This window comes from Balaenoptera acutorostrata, chromosome 9, assembly GCF_949987535.1.
Source record: "Balaenoptera acutorostrata chromosome 9, mBalAcu1.1, whole genome shotgun sequence".
Taxonomy (NCBI): domain Eukaryota; kingdom Metazoa; phylum Chordata; class Mammalia; order Artiodactyla; family Balaenopteridae; genus Balaenoptera; species Balaenoptera acutorostrata.
Genome location: NC_080072.1, coordinates 94,425,498 through 94,447,635, shown reverse-complemented (window position 1 = coordinate 94,447,635; position 22,138 = coordinate 94,425,498). Strand labels below are relative to the sequence as shown.

Genomic DNA, 22,138 nt, shown 5'->3' with positions numbered 1-22,138 from the left:
AACACACTAGAAATGTGTCTACCATCAGCCATGAGCTAGAATGAGTTTCTCTGCAATAGTTATGGCAGAATCACCATGAAAAAAACTCTGTATGGACCTGGGCAGAGATGAGGATGACCTAGAAATAGAAGACAAGATTTCTGTTTTAGGACTGTGCGATCTATTTGACAAGCTATACACACACACACAGAGCCACAAAACATTCAAGGGGAGAAGGATAGGAGATAATGTAAGTCTGAAGTTAGAGGAGAGGGGTGATCAGGTGGGAAGGGTGGGGGAGGAAAGCTGTTTTTTGAGCCAGGTCCTTAGACAGGGACCTACAGATTGGTGAAACAGAAGAAGACTATGCCAACTAGAAGTAGATGCTTAGATGGAAATGAACCCCTTCCTGAGCAGGATGGCAGTCAGCCTGGCTTGGCTAGATTGAAGGTTCTGTAATAGAAGGCAATGAGAAATGAAGAAAGTTAAATATAAGGGAAGGGAAATTTTGTGTAAGGCTTGAATTCTAATCTTAGGATTCAAGTTATGAGGCCACAGGAACTGCCATAAGATAGGATAATCAGTACAGAATTGGCTACTGAGGAGAATGAACCAGAAGTTGATTAGTTACCCAAGTGCAAGGTGATCAGGGCTCTTCTATCTGGACAGATGGCTGTGGGCACAGATGGGAAGCTAAGGGGCCATCAAGACTCTGATGACTAATTTTGTGTGTCAACTTGGCTGGGCCACAGATATTTGTTCAAACATTATTCTTGATGTTTCTGTGATTATTCTTGATGTTTCTTGATTTCTTAGATGTTTAAAGTCTTTAAACCAGTAGACTTTGAGTAAAACAGATTGTCCTCCAGAATGTGGGTGGGCTTCATCCAATCATTTGAAGGCCCTAATAGAAAAAGACCAACCTCTCCAGAAGAGGAGAAAATCCAGCCAGCAGACCGCCTATGAACACAAACTGCAATTCTTTCCTGAGTCTCTAGCTTGCCAGAATACCCTACAGATTATGGATTTGCCAAGCCTCCACAATCATGTGAGTGTTATGGGCTGAACTGTGTCCCCCCAGAATTCATATGTTGAAGTTCTAACCCCCAATACATCACAGTGGGACTGTATTTAGAAACGGGGCCTTTAAAGAAGTAGTTAGGGTTACATGAGTTCATTAGGGTGGGCCCTGGTCCAGTGTGACTAGTGTCCTTAGAAGAAGAGGAAATTTGGACACATATGTGTCCAGAAGAGAACCACAGGAAGAAGGCAGCCATCTACAAGCCAGGGAGAGAGGCCTCAGAAGAAACCAACCCTACCAACACCTTGATCTTGGACTTCCAGCCTGCAGAACTGTGAGAAAATCAATCTCTGTTTAAGCCACCCAGTTTGTGGTATTTTTTTATGGCATCCAGAGCAGACTAATACAAGGATAGCATATTATAATAAACTCCTTGAACCCAAGGGCCATGCATTAAGCCTATCCCCCAGTGCCTTACACATGGTGCGTGTTGATGAAATGTTGTGCTAGATGTGGATCCCCTCCAATAGGAATGCACTGCTGAGGAGGCACAGGGGAAGACAGACTCACCTGGGATGAAGGGAACAAGAGCTCCAGGATACAGATAAGGTGGGAACTTTGTGTTCTGGTTGGAACAAGGTTCCTCAAGGATCAAGTCAAGTGAAGAATGATCTGAAACTGACTTATTTTGTACTCTCTGGTGTGCCTAACACAAGGCCTAGGACTTAATCAACACTCAATACAAGTTTTGTTGAACGACTGACTGAATAAGTGACCAAAACAGGACTGGGAGATGGAGTGCTCTTATACCTTTTAAAAAACCGTTTAAACACACATGTATGCTTGCATGTGCTAGAAATTTTCTGAAAGAGGTTGCTAACAGTGGTTACTTCTGGGGAGTGAACTGGGTAAGAGGGCAGGATTACTTTTCTCTGGATACCTTGTACTGTTTATGCATTTTCATCATGAATGCATTACTCCTGGGTCATTCAATAGCAAATTAGATGATGTGCATCCCTGGGCTGAATGAAAAGAGGCAACGGGGGCTGGAGAACTTTTTACCCCATCATTTGTCCCCTTCCAATATCCCCACAAAAACTTTTCAGCCTTCCCCAAGTGCCATGCAAACACATTGATGGAGACCAGCAAACTTGGGTCTTCATGAGCCACTCCACAGCACCCAGAGGGAACACAGGGTGATGGTATAGAACCCCAGCACAACGAGATAGCTTTGGAAGAGCAGTCGGTCAAAGCGTTCCAGGAGGGCCAGCCACCCAGCCTCCTGTTGGTCCGCCTGGTCCTGGGTCTGCAAGTAGCTGCTGATAGATTGAAGCTGGGACCAGACTTCCCTCAGGGTCCCTGGCTGGGCCTGGTGCTCTTGACAGATGGGGGGCTCTACATGAGAGGAAGACACTCTAGGTGAGCCAGGGGCTACCAAGGCTCCCCCGGCCTTCCCATTGAAGCCGATGGCCTCAACCTTCAAGAAAAGTGGTGGGCAAAACTGGGCAGTGGGTTAGTTAGGATTGGGGGCCCTCTCCCTACCTGCTGAGGGGAGGCAAGACTGCACTGAAGGAACCCCTGGAGAACACAGCAAGTAGGGTGTTGTGTAAGTAGGGTGTCGAGGCTACATCCATCCGGGAGATTTTTCTGAGCTAGCAGCCACCCCACGTTGACTTAGAGCTTTAGGGGCTGGAATGGTTCTTTTTTTTTTTTAAATTGAGGGATAATTGACATATTATACTAGTTTCAAGCATACAACATAATGATTCAATGTTTGTATATATTGTGAAATGATCACCACAATAAGCCTAGGTAATATCCATCACCACACACAGTTACAAATTTTTGTTCTTGTGATGAGAACTTTTGGAATGTACTCTCTTGGCAACTTTCAAGGATACAGTGAAAATATGGACTGCTTCATGACTTTGCATGTCATCCTTGCACAGGGGCCATGCTAACCTCTGTATCATTCCAGTGTTAGTATATGTGTTGCCAAAGGGAACACTGGGATGATTTGTATACTTTTGCACATTAAGCGATCAGATCCCAAATGTATACAAACTATTTGTGTCTGTGTGTACGTGTGTGTGCACATGCACGCACTCTGCTATTCTGGGGTCAATGGCTCCAAACTGGAAAATAAAACAAGCTAAGGGGGCTTCCCTGGTGGCGCAGTGGTTGAGAATCTGCCTGCCAATGCAGGGGACACGGGTTCGAGCCCTGGTCTGGGAAGATCCCACATGCCGCGGAGCGACTAAGCCTGTGAGCCACAATTGCTGAGCCTGCGCGTCTGGAGCCTGTGCTCCGCAACAAGAGAGGCCGCGATAGTGAGAGGCCCGCGCACCACGATGAAGAGTGGCCCCCACTTGCCGCAACTAGAGAAAGCCCTCGCACAGAAACGAAGACCCAACACAGCCATAAAAAAAAAAAAAAAAAAAAAAAAAAGCTAAGGGGACTGAGGCCTAGATCTCTAGGCTGACACGCGGCTTTCTGGCAAGTCAGCAGGAGAGTCTTCAGTCTCCAGGGAGGTAATGTAATATGCAGGGCAGAGGTTAAGAAGCAGGTGTTTCCATTTTTTCATACAGCTGACTCAAGACGGCCTGCTGTTCCACCCATGGGAACTAAGGCTGAGGGTGATAAAGCAGAACCAAGCAGGGACCTCAAGGCTTCTCACAAACCTGTTACCCCAGCGAGCTGGGCCCAGGGATCCATTCTAGGCCCTTCCTCATCGGTGTCCCCTCGAAGGCACAAGAGGGTCCACTGCCGCCGGCTGCACTGCTCATCATGGAGGAATTTGACCAACAGGATGGACGTGGATAAGCTGAGAACCAAGAAGGCCGTGCAGACCGTGAAGAAGACCCCTGAGGGAAGGAGCCAGAGGAGGTGGAGTTAGCAGGGGTCTCTGGGCCTCTTCCTTCCCCATCTGAAAGGCAACATCAGATCTTGGACAGAAGTGATGCAAGACAGGTACCTAGCGACCCCGGAGCTGCTTACCAATCAGAGGGGTGCTCACTGTGCTCTTCGGCACCTCATCAGACATGTTGACCCTGAAGACGGTGTAGCCCACCAGCACGCTGCTCTTGAACACAATCCTGGCGTGGCAGGTGGGCGGGAGATAGAAGCTCCCCAGGTCCACGAGCATTAGGAAGATGCTGGGAATCAGCAGGTTCACAACATAGACCAGTGGGCGCCTGCGAATCACCACCTGGGCAGGGACGAGGAATCTGTTGACAAGAGGGTCTAAGCCAATGGACAAATGTTTGGCCAAACCCCTAGCCAAGAACGCTTTCTGCCGTCCCAACATTTCTGTGTAATATGAAAAGTCTATGTAGTTTAGAATAGGAGATTATCTTGTGGTTTAGAAAACAGAAAAAAATCCTTTAAGCTTTTACATAGAACTAATATTAATATTATTAATCATTATAGGAAGAAGTTACCATTTATTTAGCACTTGCTCTATGCCAGGCACTGGAATAAGTGTTTCATATGATTTGTCTTATTTAATCCTCACAACGACTCTGAGGGCTGGGTATTATTATTTTTTTTTAAACGATTTTATTGGAGTATAATTGCTTTACAAAGGTGTGTTAGTTTCTGCTTTATAACGAAGTGAATCAGGTATACATATACATATATCCCCATATCTCTTCCCTCTTGCATCTCCCTCCCTCCTACCCTCCCTATCCCACCCTTCTAGCTGGTCACATAGCACTGAGCTGATCTCCCTGTGCTATGTGACTGCTTCTCACTAGCTATCTATTTTACATTTGATAGTGTATATATGTCCATATATACACTACCACTCTCTCACCGGGCTGGGTATTATTATTTCCATTTTACAAACCGGGAAACTGAGGTTCCTAGAGATTAAATTGCTTGTCCAAATTCACATAGCTAGTGAGTGAGAAACTGTTTTAAAACCAGGTCTTACACCATAATCTTTCTTTTTAAACCATTTAGTTTGCAACATATTGTATTGGTTTTGGTTTAGTTTCTCTTCTTACCTGGAATGCAAACACTTTAGCACCTGTGTATCTGTCAGAGTCTGGTTAGGAACAAATAGCACAGTTAAACTGGGAAAGTTGAGGAGGGCTTGACAAGGTGTGGGCAGGACATAGAGAAACCACAAGGAGGAGGACAATACTCCTGGGATTCGGGGGACTGCGTCAGCTGTTCCTACCCTTAGGCCTGAAGGGACCAAAGACCGGGAATGTGGTTGGAACTTGAGGGGATAGAAAGCTGGTTGGACTTGTGGCTTCCTCTTAGGAGCACAGCCAGCTGGCGGAGACGCCATGGGGTGGGGAGAAATGGAGAGATAAATGCTCCACTCACTCTCCCCCTCATTCCAATCTCCTGCCACTGTCTCCCCTGCCCGCTACTGGCCAAACATGACCAGGAGTCCCAACTCTACAGGCCGCAGACCAGCCTCCAGGAGCAAAAGTAGATGTGAGGTGGGGGCAACTGCAGATACCCAGCAGGACCTGCAGCACCGCTGGGCAGAGAGCTGCTGAGCAGGTTTTTTAGCTGGGAATTTAAGACTCATAAAATTACAATGATGGCTGTTGCCATTTTGTTATACATAGCTTCTCTGGGATGGGAATAGGAGATGTCTGTAATTAACACAAAATCTATTCTCATCCTTCCTGGAGAGAAACTATGATATGACAGGGCTGTTTCCCCATCAGACACTTACTGCTTTGCAATGACCATTTGAGGGTGAAAATGGCATTTTTTAATCCTTCATGGGGCCAGAAATAATACCTATCTTACAGTGGGTATTCGATACATGTTTACTGAACAAATGAATGTTCTGGGCCATGTTGCTGTTAGATTTGGAAAAACATGATGTCTGAAATCTCCCATTTCTCTGATTCACCAAACAGCTGACCGATTTCTACGTGTCAGATAGTGTGCTAGATACTTTTTCACGTGGGATGTGATTTATTTACTCCTCACTGTCAGTTTTTTGGCAGGTAATAGAGCATCCCCACTTTATAGATTTTTAAAAATAAAGCTCAGCCCCCTAAGTCAGCTGAGTAAGTGGCAGAGCTGGGATGTGCTCCCACATCTTCTGGTTCTAAGCCCTGTGCTCTTTCCCATACAGCCTACTCTGAGCTGAGTTCAGGGTCTTCTCTCTCACCTCTGCCTCCCTCTCTGGACACGGATCACATAGACGGGAGCCAGGGCAGAGAGCAGGGACAGAGCAGAAGGTGGTGGGCGAAGAGCCTGGCTGGGTGAGACCAGATGTCACCTTGCTGGTGAGAGCAGGGCCTCCCCAGTCTTTGGGTCTGGAAGCACGTCCTGACTCAGTGGAGTTCTGCAGACCAGAGCCATTCGGCGGATTGTAGTCTGGCTATTGTCTTTCACATGAGACATAACTGGCTGCAAATATCTAAACCAGAGTGACATTCACTGCTTTGCAATCATTTGGTTAAAATACATTTTTACCCAAGTGCAGTCAACAAGGAAAACCATGACCTGTCATCAACCTGCACCTTTCTACTCCCTTCGTTGTGCTGTGACAGACATAGCCGTGGTTAGGAGGTGCAGGGGGAAGGGAGTCAAGGGGCCAGAGTCCACAGGGGCTCTTGTGTTGTGAGCCCCACCTGGGCTGTTGGTGATCTGGCCATATGGGGAGATGGGGGTGACCAAGCCTGCTGTCTCTGGAGGGTAGAAGTGGGAAGACCCCCAGAGACTTCATGGTGGATATTACATAAAGGAGATGAAAGGAATAAGAATACCACACTAAAGAAAAGTACCAGTAAGCATGTTGGTTAAGCAGAAAGAGCCCAGACTTAGAGTCAAAGGAACAGCAGAGTTCCCAAGCCCCTCAATTTGATGTGCTGGTTTAAGTGATTCTGGGTGGTATCGAACCTCTCCATGCCTTGATTTTTCCCTTTTTAAAAAAGCAGTTTACTTTTGCTTTGCCAAGCATCTTGGGTACAACTGAGATTAGCTGTTGTACTCTTTAAATAAAGTTCCCATGTAAATAGCACACGCTGAGATGACTCTTTTCCACCTAGAGGCTGATGCAGAGAGTGAATGGAAATCTGGGACAGAACCAAAGACGGGCAGTGTGGCTCCTTAGGGTCCCTGGTTCCTAGGAAAGTGCAGTTTCACCAAACCTCATGTTCCCCAAGGTGCCAGGGGAGAGGCCTGGCAAGAGCTAAGAGGCTGGGAGGCAGGCCAGCGTCATGCAGTCACAAGGAGCCCTGCACTGAGATGCGCCCATGCTTGGGTTTGTGCCATTTTGAAATTCTTAATAATTTTTAAGCAAGGGGCCCTGCATTTTCACTTTGCACGAGGCCCCACAAAGTATGTAGCCTGTCCTGTTGTGAGGATACTCCTCACTGGCTATCAACAATAGCTGAAAGTAAACAGGTAGGTACAAGGGTGGACAATTAGCTTGGGCTGTGACATAAAGCAGAAAGCTCTATGTCTATGTTTGGCTTGTAAAATCGTAAAACTAGACAGACCCTCCTGAACAACCTTAGCCATTTTTCTGCCTTTTAGCAAGGATGTTCCAATTCCTAAGACAGATCAAATATTTCCTACAGTTTTGGTTTTCTTCAAGCACAAAGGACCCACCTTTTTCTTTAAGTTGATCTGGGGGCAATGTTACCTATGGACTAGACTAATTTTCTCTACAAGCCCAGTGCAGCCTAAAGAAACTCTAATTTTATCCCACAGTTTTCGGAAATGTTTTGTTTTCATGATCTCCTTTGATCCTCAAAGCCCTTTGTTCCCCCGCTCAAGAAACATGAATTGAGCATGAACAGAGTATCAGGCACTATCCTAAATAATAGAGTTAGAACTGGTGACAGGACAGGTCTCTACTCTTGCCCCTCAAACCCCCAACCCACGTCTTATGGGATCAGGAACCAGATTCTGATGGTTAGATATTTCACAAGTCTGCAGATCGAAGTTTGCCCCAAAATGGACCATACCCACGGTCTATACTTGATTTGATGACAAGATTTGGGACTTTCTGAGTTTATGTTTAGGTGATACTCTGGTCTTAGAATCAGTACTGGAATGGGTTAAGACATTTGGGGATGTTGGGATAGGGCGTCTATATTTTGCACATGGGACAGACGTGAATTTGGGGGAGTCAGAGGGTGGCAGATGGTACTGGATTGAATAATGCCCCCAAAATTCGTGTCCTTCCGGAAGCTCAGGATATGACCTTATTTGGAAATGGGATCATTGCAGATGAAATAAGTTAAGGTGAGGTCATATGGAATAGGGTGGGCCCTTAACCAATATGACTGATGTCCTTGTAAGAAGAAGAAAAGAGACATACAAAAGATAATGCCATGTAAAGATGGAGGCAGGCATTGGAGTGATATGTCTACAAGCCGAGGAAAGCCAAAGATTGCTAGCAACCACCAAAAGCTAACGGAGAGGCATGGAGAAGTCTCTCCCTCAGAGTGCTCAGAAGGAACCAACCCTGCCAACACCTTGATGTCAGATTTCTGACCTCCAGAATTGTGAGAGAAGAAATTTCTATTGTTTTAAAGTGGTACTTTGTTACAGCAGCCCTAAGAAACTAATACAGGCGACTTGGCCAGTAACACACAGTGGAAAGATGCCACAGACTGGACTGGAATATTACTGCTTATCTTTAGTTGTGTGTCACCATCATATAGGATTAGGCACATAGTTTCTGGAGTCAAGTCCAGGCTCCACCAGTCACCCTATAACCTTGGTTAAGATACTTAACTTCTCTGCACCCCAATTCAAACACTTGTAAAAACGTGGACCCTTAGAGTCCCCATCTCATAGAGATGTGAGGATTCCAGTACGACCTCTTAAAACAGTGCCTGATTTGGAGTCAGTGCTTGGTTTTGTGGTTACTGTTATCATGTCTCCCTGGGCAGATTTTGAGGCCCGTGATAGGAACCAAGAGTCTTGTTTTATTCATGCCTGTGTCCTCAGTGCTTAGCATTGAGCTTGGTGCGTGATAAGAACACAAAAGGTGTTCACTGAGCTGTATTAGAATCTGTTAATAATGCTTCTTTTAGCTCCAGTGGGGTGGGAGAGTGGAGTGAGCCCAAAGGGGGGCTCTCATCTTAAGGTCAGTGTTCGGAGGGCTACCTCTCTGCAGGTCATGTCAGGCAGTGACCCCTGCATGCCAGGGGACGGTATGTCACCAGCTCAGTGAGATACCACTCTCTGCAGAACTGCCCCTACCTAGAGCCCATCATTTCTAATGGACTAAAGGAGCTGGTGCCTTTAAATTCCACAGAAGGGGAAGAAAAAGCACTTTGGTTTCAGTCCGTGTTCTCCATTAGACACCCTTCAGGTGTTAGCAATATTATGCCACAATTTCATTATCCATTAAAGCCAGGTAATAATAAGTACACAAAGGTATTTGGAGCCTATTGATGTTAATGAAAGAGATCAATCTAATTCAGAATGTGTATGTGGAGAGCTCCTTGGAGATGGAATAGGCCCCAAGGTTAGCCTCTAATTGCCTCCTTGATGGTAGACCTCACCAGTACTCAATTTTGCATGACCATCTTTATGACATAGTTGGAATTTTGACGCCCAGACTCACGCTTCATACAGAAGCCCATTTTCCTCCTCTCGCAAGCCCCTCCCAACATTCCCAATTCAGAAAGAATGGGAAAGTTGCAGCCATTTAAGTAAGATCCTTGCACAAGAGTGAGAGTTTCTTGGATCTAGACCATGGGTCGGGTTGGATTAGCAGAAAGTCCGTGATTCCAGGGTTACTTGAGTGACCCTGGAAGGGGCTTCTAGGGGTCTAAATTCTCTCTCTCTCTCTCTCTATGTATATATATGTGTGTATATATATATATATATATATATATATATATATATATATATATATCTGTGTGTGTGTGTCTCTCTCTCCTCTCTTTCTCTCTCTCTCTGAAGTGACCTAATAGAGCTTAGAAGGATCTTCTATCAAGTTTATGAGCTGCATTCAATGGATATCTCAACAAAATTAATCTACCCTACTCTAGAAAGGAAAATTACACCTGAAAATGAGGGTAAACAAGGCGCCTTTCTTTCCCAGATGCCCCTCTGCATTTTTCTAGGAGTCCCCTGTGGGCCTCCCAATTCTGGCCACATGAGCATTTAGGCAGTGAGAGGACATCTGTGGTCGGGCTCACTTTAGTTCCCACAACGGTCCACCCTTTTCTATCCAACATGAGTTCTCAAATTTTATTTCTACCGCCTCTCACTTCTACCCTCATTCTTTAAAAAACAAAAAAGAAACAAAACACTACCATATAGAAATCAAATGTTCACCCTGCTGTTTCTGGGAACCAGCACCTCTGACAATGTATTGGAGGAAACGTCCCCTCCCATGGCTGCTGGATCGGGTGCCAGGCTGCATACAGACATCCTCGTAGGCAGAAGTGCCTGTGCTCTGGGCCCCCTGTGGAATGCAGCCTGACTCCAAAGTGTCAGCGGTGCCCTCTGATCAACAATACATGTCCTGGAGCTGCAGACAGGATTGCACGTTAGCCGGGACTAACGGGGCACCCGGAGCATTTGGTTCAGTATCAATGGCAGCATGTACATCAGGCCCAGGCTGATGACGTATTTAGAATAGATCTTTGTTCCTCCTGCCTGCCCCACTCGTTCCCCACCCTCTGCTGGGTAGCCTGGACTTGGACACAGGAGGTGATTAGATTGAGAGGGAGCTGGCCCTTTGCTGTCAGGACCCTGGCAGGCCCAATGTTGGCATGGAACCGGGCTCTGAATTTTGCATTATTGGCTAAAGGTCGTTGAAGGACCCCAGGGTAACTTGATTGCTAAATTCACAGTAGGATGTCTGGCACGGAGTAGGAGAACATGAGCTGACATGGTGCACATAGTGGGAATGCGGAGTCAGGGAGGCTGAAAGAGGTCGAGGGGGAAAAAGAACTGAACTGGAGAGTCACTCAATCTACTTTGTATTCCAAAGTTGCAGGAATGCTCCTGAGTCTGGCTCCCCGCCTTACCAAACACGATCTGTGGCTCTTCTCAGGATTCTTTCCCTACTCTGTTCCCGAGGGCCAGGGTGGAAGGCAGCCTGCTAGATAACCAACCTTAACCCCCAGGGCAAAGGTCCCCAGGCAGAAGTTCCAAGAGCATGAAATCGAATTGATGTCCCCTCCAGCCCCCCTCAATGTAAACAGTGAATGGAGAAGAAGCGTGGCAGTGAAGACAACAAAGGAATGGAACCTTGGTCCCTGAGATCCAGGGAGGAGATCGTCTCCTCTCTTTAACAATCTTTTACGCCTCTGTTCATCATATTTAACATGGAGCTAGGACATAGAAAACCTCTTGCCAGGACTTCCCTGGTGGCTCAGCGGTTAAGAATCTGCCTGCCAACGCAGGGGACACGGGTTTGAGCCCTGGTCCGGGAAGATCCCACATGCTGCAGAGCAACTAAGCCCGCACACAAGCCACAACTACTGAGCCCACGTGCCACAACTACTGAAGCCCGCACGCCTAGAGCCCGTGCTCCGCAACAAGAGAAGCCACCGCAATAAGAAGCCCACGTGTAGCAACGAAGAGTAGTCGCCGCTCGCCGCAACTAGAGAAAAGCCTGCACGCAGCAACGAAGACCCAACACAGCCAAAAATAAACAAACAAATAAATAAATAAAGTAAAAAAAGAAAACCTCTTGCCACTGTTGAGAAGACAATTAATATTTAGGGTAAAGGGTGACATGTAACTACAAATAATGCCTGCTCTATGAAGAGTTCATTTGTGCGCGCGGGAGCACACACTCCTGTTTACCTGTCCCGTCTCCCATCTTTGTTTGTCTCCTCTGTGCAGTGTAGGTAATGGTGTGTGCAGCGTTCTCCGGAGTGCTTGATAGGTGACTGTGTTCCACCTTGCACGTGCTACTCCCTCACATTTCCCTTTAATGCTCTCCATTATTCGGGCTGCATCAATAATGTTTGTGGGCTGATATCTTTAAAATTAATGAGGTGTTTACTCTTAGCCAAGAAACTCATTGAAATTAAAAAAGCTTTCTTTTACCCCTCCCTTTCTCTTGGTAAAAAAGTGGACAAACAAGCCACAATGCAAGCTTTGATAAAAACCAAGCAGAATAGGCAAGAACCCAAGCCCTACTGCAAGGAAGGTATGAATTGGGATTAGCTGGTACCCGGCGTTATAGATTAGTCAGGTTCAAATCACAGCTGTGTCTAAGAGGCCTTGATTTAACAAGAGCTTTGCTAGAAAGCTGCGTACCACACCTTTTAAACAATGGAGGACTTCTGTGCCCTCAATAATCGCTTATTTCATCACCACCACTCCACTTAGCATATGATTATCCATTGTAACAATAGCACCTTAGTCTAGTCTGACTTTTCCTTCTTATTCAAAAGGTTTGTTTCCAGGAGACTTCATCTGTGTGAATTCATCTGTGCGATCCTGACCTGTCTAGTCTCTACTTTTCAATCAGATTACCTGGCATGAAAGACCCTCCCACTGCCCCCAGCTCCCACCACCAGCTGACTTTGTGCAGAAAAGCAGGGCTGAATACTAATGACAAGTCTGCTGGCTGCAGAAACTTGCTGCAGACCACATGTCAGGATGGTTTGCCAGGAGGGAAGGAAGAACGGTGCCCCTGGACTGCAAGGTATCAGGCTTCACTGTCCTGCTCCCAACTGCCCCCCAGGTGTCTGCTGGACAAATTTCCCCAGGAACAGTGCAGCCAAGGGCATTCCCGGTGGCACATTTGAGAAGTCTGGGTTCTTATCACGTCGTTCTAGAGTAGTTGTTCTCTCTGATCCGGAAACCACCAGTGGTCTCTGTGGATCCTGCAGGTGATTTGTTAGCTAATCCCTCAAGATACTCAAGTTAATAATATGATAATTTTATGCATTTGCATCTGGGATTAATTAATAATTTACTCAATTGCAAACAGGACATTAATGTTGAAGAGACACTCTTCTCCCAATTTTTTGTTGCTGTTGTTTGTGGGTTTTTTTTTTTTTCTCTCTCTCTCTCAGTAGCAATTAAGAGTGAGGCTGTTATATGTATTGAAAGGCTTGAAGATTCCTGCTGTAGTGGCTGGTTCAGGTCTCTGTCTGAAAACCATTCTCTTTATATTCACATATGGAATAGCTACAGCAGGAGTCCAGGATCTGTGGCTGAATCTCTGGTCTCTGAAATGCCAAAATGCAAGTGGATGTTGGAACCATTGGAATCACCTGTACTTAGGTGATAACGAATGAGAAGATGCAGGAGAGAGACTCTTCAGCCCAATAGAGAAGGTGAAAGACTGCAGAGAAGTGGGCAACAGGGACAGGAATGGGGAGGACCTACATTAAACTGAATCTGTGCAAAGTTTCCAGCGCTGCTCTGCAGGATGTTGTATGTTGAGGACACAGAAAGAAGTTCCCACTCACTGTCATTAAAAAATGCTTTTTGGTCATGTATAATGTCTTCTCTGCTTCTCAGGAAGGCCAGGTCTACATCTTCCACTGAAAACAACAGAAACAGTTGACTTCCCATGGAGAGAGGCACCAATATTAACCCACTTTTCCAACTTGCAATTCAAATCCTTCCTTTTTACTCCTGTCCCCACATGGACAGTCTTAGGGAGATGGGGTTCAATATACCATTTTGAATTAGGGGTAGGGATGGGAGATAAAAACTTTCTGGTCATGAAAAAAAGCAGCTATGAACTGAGGGTTTGTACTCCATTGTCTATAGTATGAGACTTCTATAACGTTCTCAATGGCAGTAGAAGCCTAATATTGTATTTTCAAACCAACAGCAGCAAAGGGCAATATCTCTGGGCACAATACTGTACTTAGTCTGAATTACAGCAGGAGCCAAATAACTGCAAGAAGAGATTTAGATTTATAAAAAGTCAATTATGTGCAAGAATAAAATAGACCTGAGGGACAGCATAATATAATAATTTCACCTATGTGTGCCAACCCAGCACAAGTGTGTTTGCCCACTAGCAGGCTCCACCTCTCATGGCTTACCTGTGTGCAGAATGCTATTGAAGGTTAGGCTGCAATTCTGGATATCGAATGGAAAAGCGTATGTGTCTAAACTGCACACAGAGACAAGTTGAATGGGCTTAGAGTGCTTAATGGTCCCAGATGAGTTCACGTAAACATAGGGAAGATCAGGTGATCTTTCAATGTCCACACTATATGAAACACAAAAGATCTTTGTTACAGAAAGCGCTTTAGTCATTCCAATACATAAACAGAACTGATTATAAGATGATAGTGACCGTAACACCCAAGACTAGCCTAGAAGTGCAAAGACAGAATCACACTTTACATGAGATAGCCACCCTGGCAAAGGTGGGTTCAGCAATGACACCCTTGTAAGTCAACTCACTTGCTAATGTTAAAACACAGACATAGGACTTCCCTGGTGGCGCAGCGGTTAAGAATCCGCCTGCCAATGCAGGGCACACGAGTTCGAGCCCTGGTCCGGGAAGATCCCACATGCCGCGGAGCAACTAAGCCTGTGAGCCACAACTACTGAGCCTGTGTGCCACAACTACGGAAGCCCGCACGCCTAGAGCCCGTGCTCTGCAACAAGAGAAGCCACTGCAATGACAGAAGCTCACACACCGCAACGAAGAGTAGCCCCCGCTCGCCTCAACTAGAGAAAGTCCACGTGCAACAACAAAGACCCAATGCAGCCAAAAATAAAAACTATAAATAAGTAAATTTATAAAACACACACACAGACACACACACACACAGAGACATAATCCATGAGTAACATCAAGCATTAGCAATCAAATCTGTATCTTAAATGATGTCAACTCATGGTGCTTCTAACCTGAATACTCCCAACAGTATGCTCTTCTTCAAGTTGAGAAACAAAAAATAGTAACCATGACTTAAAGGAAGCAGCAACCAGCCTGAATATTCTAAGCAGCCTAAACCCCACAGAAACACACCCCAGCACACTTACAACTCATTTATGATGATATCAGGAGCCCAGACGGCACTTAGAGGTAGGGAGATCTCTCTAATCTCATCAAACATGCTGGAGTTCCAGGATAAAAACTCATCATCCCAAACCTGTAGCCAAAAAGGAAACATCACAAAGGGGCAATGTCAATCTCATCAAAGAACTGAAGAGGGATTCGGATTAATAACTCAATTGATCAGCCTGTTGGTTCTATCTGTCAGGGGAGAGGACTTTCCATTCAACTCCTAAAGAGGGTTGCCCCAACCAGAAACCACGGCCATGTATCTTACTCAGATTCTAACAAATCAGGTCTGCTGCAGACATAAAGAACTACAAACACAAGATAGTATCTATTTCTTCTAATAATTACATCTTGCAACAGATCGAGTTCAGGAGTCCAGCATGCACGGAAGAAAACAGAATCATTTACCTCACGATACCATACACTTGTCTTTAATTTTTGATTCTGTGCATCCTGCAAAGCAAAAAGAACATCCACACCAAATCTTAGAGTGTCAGTAAATCAAAGCCCAATTCAACAGTATGACAATTCAGAGGAAGAAAATCAAATCCAACGAAATAATGCTGATTTTAGAAACATTACCTTGACTCTTCAAGATCTGAGTATTCTCAGTTCTTATTTATTACATACACCTGTCGCTATGAGCTTTACTATATTATCTATGATAAAATGACACACTAACTGCACTTGACATCTTAAATAATTTGCTAATCTCTTTCCTACTCTAATTGTTACTCTGCCATTAATCAGACTAAAAGATGATATGTAGTCGTAGCTAATTTTGGACTAAAAAGATGAGACCATGCTTTTATTTGTAATCAAAATGTTATTCATAATCTTTCAATGAGTGTTATCTCAACTGCCATTGGCAGCCATTCCTGCTGTTACCTTATGTTTGGGTTTCTCTGCTTATAAAACAGACTGAATGAGCTTAATCCAAGTGAGGTATATTTTTGGTGATACAAATAGATGTGGCTTCCCATGTGTGCAATGAGTCAGTGATTTAAAAAAAAAGATCTCCCCAAACAAACAAAAAAACCCACTTTACTAATTTTTTTTCATATTGAATCTAGTAAAAACATGCTAAAATGATTATGTTCTTAGGGATTAAAAGAAAAGGAATATCTCATACCATATACAAGCATTAACTCACAATGGATCATAAACCAAAATGTAAGAGCTAAAACTATAAAACTCTTAGAACAAAACATAGGAATAAACTTCATGACTTTGAATTAGGCAATAATTTCTTAGATATGACACCACAAGCACAAGAAGCAAAAGAAAAAGTAAATGGGACTTCATCAAAATTTAAAACTTTTGTGTTTGAAAGGACATCATCAGGAAGTCAAATGACAACCCACAGTATGGGAGAAAATATTTGCAAATCATATACCTAGTAAGGGGCTTGTATCCAGAATATATAAAGAACTCTTACAACTCAACAATAAAAAGATAAATAACCCAATTTAAAAATGAGTATCAAAGGACACAGTCAACAGAGTGAGAAGGCAACTCATGGAATGGAAGAAAACATTTGTGGATCCTATACCTAATAAAGGGTTATTATCCTGAAAATTAAAGAACTTCTACAACTCAAAACAAAACCAATATCCTTATTTAAGAGTGGACAAAAGACTTGAATACACATTTGTCCAAAGTAGATATACAAACGGCCAATAAATACATGAAAATATGCTCAATATCACAGCTATGGACCAAACTGTGTTCTTCCAAAATTCATATGTGACTGTATTTGGAGATAGGACTTTTAGGAGATAATTAAGGTTAAATGAGGTCAAAAGGGTGGGGCTCTCATCCAATAGGATTGGTGACCTTATAAAGAGAGGAAGAGAGAATGATCTCTCTTTCTCCTCCCTGTGAGGACACAGTGAGAAGGCAGCCATCTGCAAGCCAGGAGGAGAGCTCTTACTAGGAAACAAATTGGCTGGAACTTTGATCTTGAACTGCCCAGCCTCCAGAACTGTGAGAAATAAATTTCTGTTGTTTAAGCCACCCAGTCTATGGTATTTGTTATGGCAGTCGGAGCTGGCTGATATAATCTCTAATCATTAGGGAAATATAAACCAAAACCACAAAGAAATACCATTTCACTCTCATTAGGATGGCTACTAGTTTTTTAAAAAGCAGAAAATAAGTGTTGGTGAGGATAATTGGAATTCTTGTGCACTATTGTTGGGAATGTAAAATGGTGCAGCTGCTGTGGAAAACAGTATGGCAGTTCCCAAAAACTTAAAAATAGAATTACTACATTGTCCAACAATTCCTCTCCTCGGCATTTACCCAAAAGAATTGAAAGCAGGGACTTGGACAGATATTTGTACATCCATGTTCATTATTCACAGTAGCCAAGGGGTGGAAGCAACCCAAGTGTCCCTCAGTGGATGAATGGATGAACAAAATGTGGTATATATATGCAATGTAATATTATTCAGTCTTTAAAAGGAAGGAAATTCTGACACATGCTACAACATGGATGAACCTTGAAGACACTATGCAAAGTCACAAATAAGCCAGTCACAAAAGGACAAATACTTTATGATTCCACTATATACAGTCTAAGTACCTAGACTAGTCAAATTCATAGAGACAGAAAGTAGAATGATGGTTACCAGGGGCTGGGGAATGGGAAATGGGGAGCTGGTGTTTAATGGGTGCAGGGTTTCAGTTTTGGAAGATGAAGAGTTCTGGAGATGGACAGTGGTGATGTTTGTACAAAATGAGCATGTACTTAATGCCATTGAACTGTACACTTAAAAAAGGTTAAGATGGAAATTTTATATTATGTGTAGTTAACCACAAGCAAAATTAATAATTTTAAAATAAGCAAAGGACTTGAGTAGATATTTCTCCAAAGGAGATATATAAATGTGGCCAATTAACACTTGAAAAGATGCTCAACATCATTAGTTATTAGGGAAATGCAAATCAAAACCACAATGAGATACCACTTCACCCCACTAGGACAGATAAAATTAAAAAGACAGAAAATAAGTATTGGGAAAATGTAGAAAAATTAGAGCCTCCCTACATTGCCAGTGGGATTATAAAATGGTGCAGCCACTTTGCAAAACAGTATGGTAGTTCCTCAGAATGTTAAACATACAGTTACCATAAGACCTAGCAACTGCACTCCTAAGTGAATAACCAAGACTCTTGAAAACAGAAGTACACACACACACACACAGTGTGTACAGGAAAAAAAGCAAACTTGTACAGGACTGTTCATAGCAGCCAAAAAGTAGAAATAACCCAATGTCCATCAACTGATGAATGGATAAACAAAATGTGGTACATATCCATTCAATAGAATATTTTTCAGCACTAAAAAGTAGCAAGTTCATACATGCTACAACATGGATGAAACTTGAAGACATTATGCTAAATGAAAGAATTCAATCACAAGAGGCCATTTATTGTATGATACCATTTATATGAAATGTCTGGAATAGGCAAATCTATAGAGATAAAAAGTAGATTAGTGGGACTTCCCTGGCAGTCCAGTGGTTAAGACTTCACCTTCCAATGCAGGGAGTGAAGGTCTGATCCCTGGTTGGGGAGCTAAGATCCCACATGCCTTGCAGCCAAAAAAAAAAAAAAAACCCCAAAACATAGAACAGAAGCAATATTGTGACAAATTCAATGAAGACTTTTTAAAAAATGGTCCACATCAAAAGAAAACTTTAAAAAAAAAGTAGATTAGTGTTTGCCTAGGGCCGGTGGGGGTGGGGTGCAGGATGCGGCTGCTAATGGTATGAAATCTTTGGAAGTGATGAAATGCTCTGAAATTAGATAGTGGTGATGGCTGCACAGCTCTGTGAATATACTGCAACCACTGAATTATATACTTGAAATGGATGAGTTTTGTGGTTGTGTTATATCTCAAAAGAACTGCCATTTAAAAAATGTATTAATAAAGAAAAAGAAAATCATTATTTTTTGGCCACGCCATGCAGCATGCAGGACTTTATTTCCCTGACTGGGGATAGAACCCGTGCCCCCAGTAGTGGAATCGTGGAGGCTTAACCATTGGACCACCAGGGAAGTCCCAGGAAACCATTTTTGAAGATGTTTCAGGGAATGTATAAGGAAGAAGGCTGGTACAAACTACTGATGAAACCATTCCTTTCCAATTGCATCCTTCAAAGAGAATAAGAGGCATGGAAAATCCAAGATGAAAACATGTGAAATAAAATGTGTAAAACACTTCCTTACTGATTTTGGTTCAAAGCTAAGGAGTCATTTAAATAATATTTGTATTGGAGCTGGAGGAATCAGGCTCCCTGACTTCAGACTACATTACAAAGCTACAGTAATCAAGACAGTTTGGTACTGGCACAAAAACAGAAATATGGATCAATGGAACAGGATAGAAAGCCCAGAGATAAACCCATGCACATATGGTCACCTTATCTTTGATAAAGGAGGCAAGCATATACAGTGGAGAAAAGACAGCCTCTTCAATAAGTGGTGCTGGGAAAATTGGACAGGTACATGTAAAAGTATGAAATTAGAACACTCCCTGACACCATACACAAAAATAAACTCAAAATGGATTAAAGACCTAAGTGTAAAGCCAGACACTATCAAACTCTTAGAGGAAAACATAGGCAGAACACTCTATGACATAAATCACAGCAAGATCCTTTTTGACCCAGCTCCTAGAGAAATGGAAATAAAAACACAAATAAACAAATGGGACCTAATGAAACTTAAAAGCTTTTGCACAGCAAAGGAAACCATAAACAAGACCAAAAGACAACCCTCAGAATGGGAGAAAATATTTGCAAATGAAGCAACTGACAAAGGATTAATCTCCAAGATTTACAAGCAGCTCATGCAGCTCAATAACAAAAAAACAAACAACCCAATCCAAAAATGGGCAGAAGACCTAAATAGACATTTCTCCAAAGAAGATATACAGATGGCCAACAGACACATGAAAGAATGCTCAACATCATTAATCATTAGAGAAATGCAAATCAAAACTACAATGAGGTATCATCTCACACTGGTCAGAATGGCCATCATCAAAAAATCTACAAACAATAAATGCTGGAGAGGGTGTGGAGAAAAGGGAACACTCTTGCACTGTTGGTGGGAATGTAAATTGATACAGCCACTATGGAGAACAGTATGGAGGTTCCTTAAAAAACTAAAAATAGAACTACCATACGACCCAGCAATCCCACTACTGGGCATATACCCTGAGAAAACCATAATTCAAAAAGAGTCATGTAAAAAAAAAAAAAAAAAAAAAAAAGAGTCATGTACCACAATGTTCATTGCAGCTCTATTTACAATAGCCAGGACATGGAAGCAACCTAAGTGTCCATCATCAGATGAATGGATAAAGAAGATGTGGCACATATATACAATGGAATATTACTCAGCCATAAAAAGAAATGAAATGGAGGTATTTGTAATGAGGTGGATGGAGTTAGAGTCTGTCATACAGAGTGAAGTAAGTCAGAAAGAGAAAAACAAATACAGTATGCTAACACATATATATGGAATCTAAGGAAAAAAAAAAAAAAAGGTCATGAAGAACCTAGTGGCAAGATGGGAATAAAGACACAGACCTACTAAAGAATGGACTTGAGGATATGGGGAGGGGGAGGGGTGAGATGTGACAGGGTGAGAGAGTGTCATGGACATATATACACTACCAAATGTAAAATAGATAGCTAGTGGGAAGCAGCCACATAGCACAGGGAGATCAGCTCAGTCCTTTGTGACTGCCTCGGGGGGTGGGATGGGGAGGGTGGGAGGGAGGGAGATGCAGGAGGGAGGAGATATGGGAATGTGTGTATATGTGTAGCTGATTCACTTTGTTATAAAGCAGAAACTAACACACCATTGTGAAGCAATTATACTTCAATAAAGATGTATATAAAAAAATAACATTTGTATTTCTGTAATATTAAGTATAATACCAATTTCAGTAAAATAATAGAGTTGGGGAGTTATGGCATGAAAGCAAATAACAGCTCCATTTTCCTCCCCAGAACAAAGTATATTAAATTAATTATCCAGTCAGTTATCCAATCACATAAAAAATATATAATCTTTGCGCATAGGGTCAAGACTACCACTCTCTTCAATCCAGGTTGGGTGGGGGGTAGGGAGGAGCCATTGATATTTACTTCTTGCAGGGGGTGCACCTGGAATTGTGTAGTACTCAGACTATACAGGTGTACACAGGATGGCATCATTTGAAAGAGAAACAATAAACTTTTAAAATTAAAGTTCCCCCTTTTTGCAATCAAAAAAGCAAGTTGCTATTGAATAAACATTTCTAGGTACCTTGAGAAAAAAGGGATTGTGCACAGATACAGAGGGACTCTACTTTAGTGGTTCAGCAAAGGTTAGACTGAGTGAACTTGCTCTGCAGATTTTTATGAACTTCAAATAGATACTTGAGAAAGGCAGGTTTTAAAATGGTATACAGTTGTCCCTCAGTATCCATGGGGGATTGGCTCCAGAACCCCCTCAGATACCAAAATCTATAGATGCTCAAGACCCTTATGCATAAAATGGAGAAGTATTTGCATATAACCTACACACATCCTCCAGTATACTTTAAATCATCTCTAGATTACTCATAATACCCAATACAATGAAATGCTACGTAAATAGTTGTTGATGCATGGCAAATTCAAGTTTTGCTTTTTGGAACTTTCTGGAATTTTTTAAAATAAATATATTTATTTTATTTATTTATTTTTGGCTGCCTTGGGTCTTCGTTGCTGCATGTGGGCTTTCTCTAGTTGCAGGGAGCAGGGGCTACTCCTCGTTGTGGTGCGCAGGCTTCTCATTGCGGTGGCTTCTCTTGTTGCGGACCGCAGGCTCTAGGCACATGGGCTTCAGTAGCTGTGGCACATGGGCTCAGTAGTTGCAGCACATGGGCTTAGTTGCTCCACAGCATGTGGGATCTTCCCGGACCAGGGATCGAACCCTTGTCCACTGCATTGGCAGGTGAATTCTTAACCACTGCACCACCAGGGAAGTCTCTGGAATTTTTTAAAAATATATTTTCGAGGCACAGTTGGTTCAATCTGCAAATGCAAAACTCATGGATATGGAGGACTGACTGTACAAAATGAAAACACTGAATTCACAAGTATTTCCCCAAGAAACAGCTTGGAGGAGGTACAGAGGGGACT

At 43.1% G+C, this 22,138-nt stretch overlaps 1 protein-coding gene and 1 non-coding gene across 2 annotated transcripts in view; both read right to left on the bottom strand.

Annotated features, from left to right (window-relative positions):
- Positions 1-2,159: 2,159 nt before the first annotated feature.
- The window catches only part of HTR3B (5-hydroxytryptamine receptor 3B), a 35,423-nt gene continuing 15,444 nt past the window's right edge, over positions 2,160-22,138 (bottom strand). Inside the window, exons 3-9 of the mRNA XM_007172031.1 lie at positions 15,360-15,404; positions 14,930-15,039; positions 13,975-14,144; positions 13,304-13,461; positions 3,998-4,208; positions 3,682-3,864; positions 2,160-2,395 (exon numbers count right to left, since the gene is read on the bottom strand). Coding sequence (XP_007172093.1) covers positions 2,160-2,395; positions 3,682-3,864; positions 3,998-4,208; positions 13,304-13,461; positions 13,975-14,144; positions 14,930-15,039; positions 15,360-15,404 — 1,113 coding nt within the window. The remainder of the gene's footprint in view (positions 2,396-3,681; positions 3,865-3,997; positions 4,209-13,303; positions 13,462-13,974; positions 14,145-14,929; positions 15,040-15,359; positions 15,405-22,138) is intronic.
- LOC114236446 (U6 spliceosomal RNA) lies at positions 2,905-3,008 on the bottom strand. Its single transcript, XR_003622406.1, has one exon. It is a non-coding gene; the product is annotated as a U6 spliceosomal RNA (small nuclear RNA).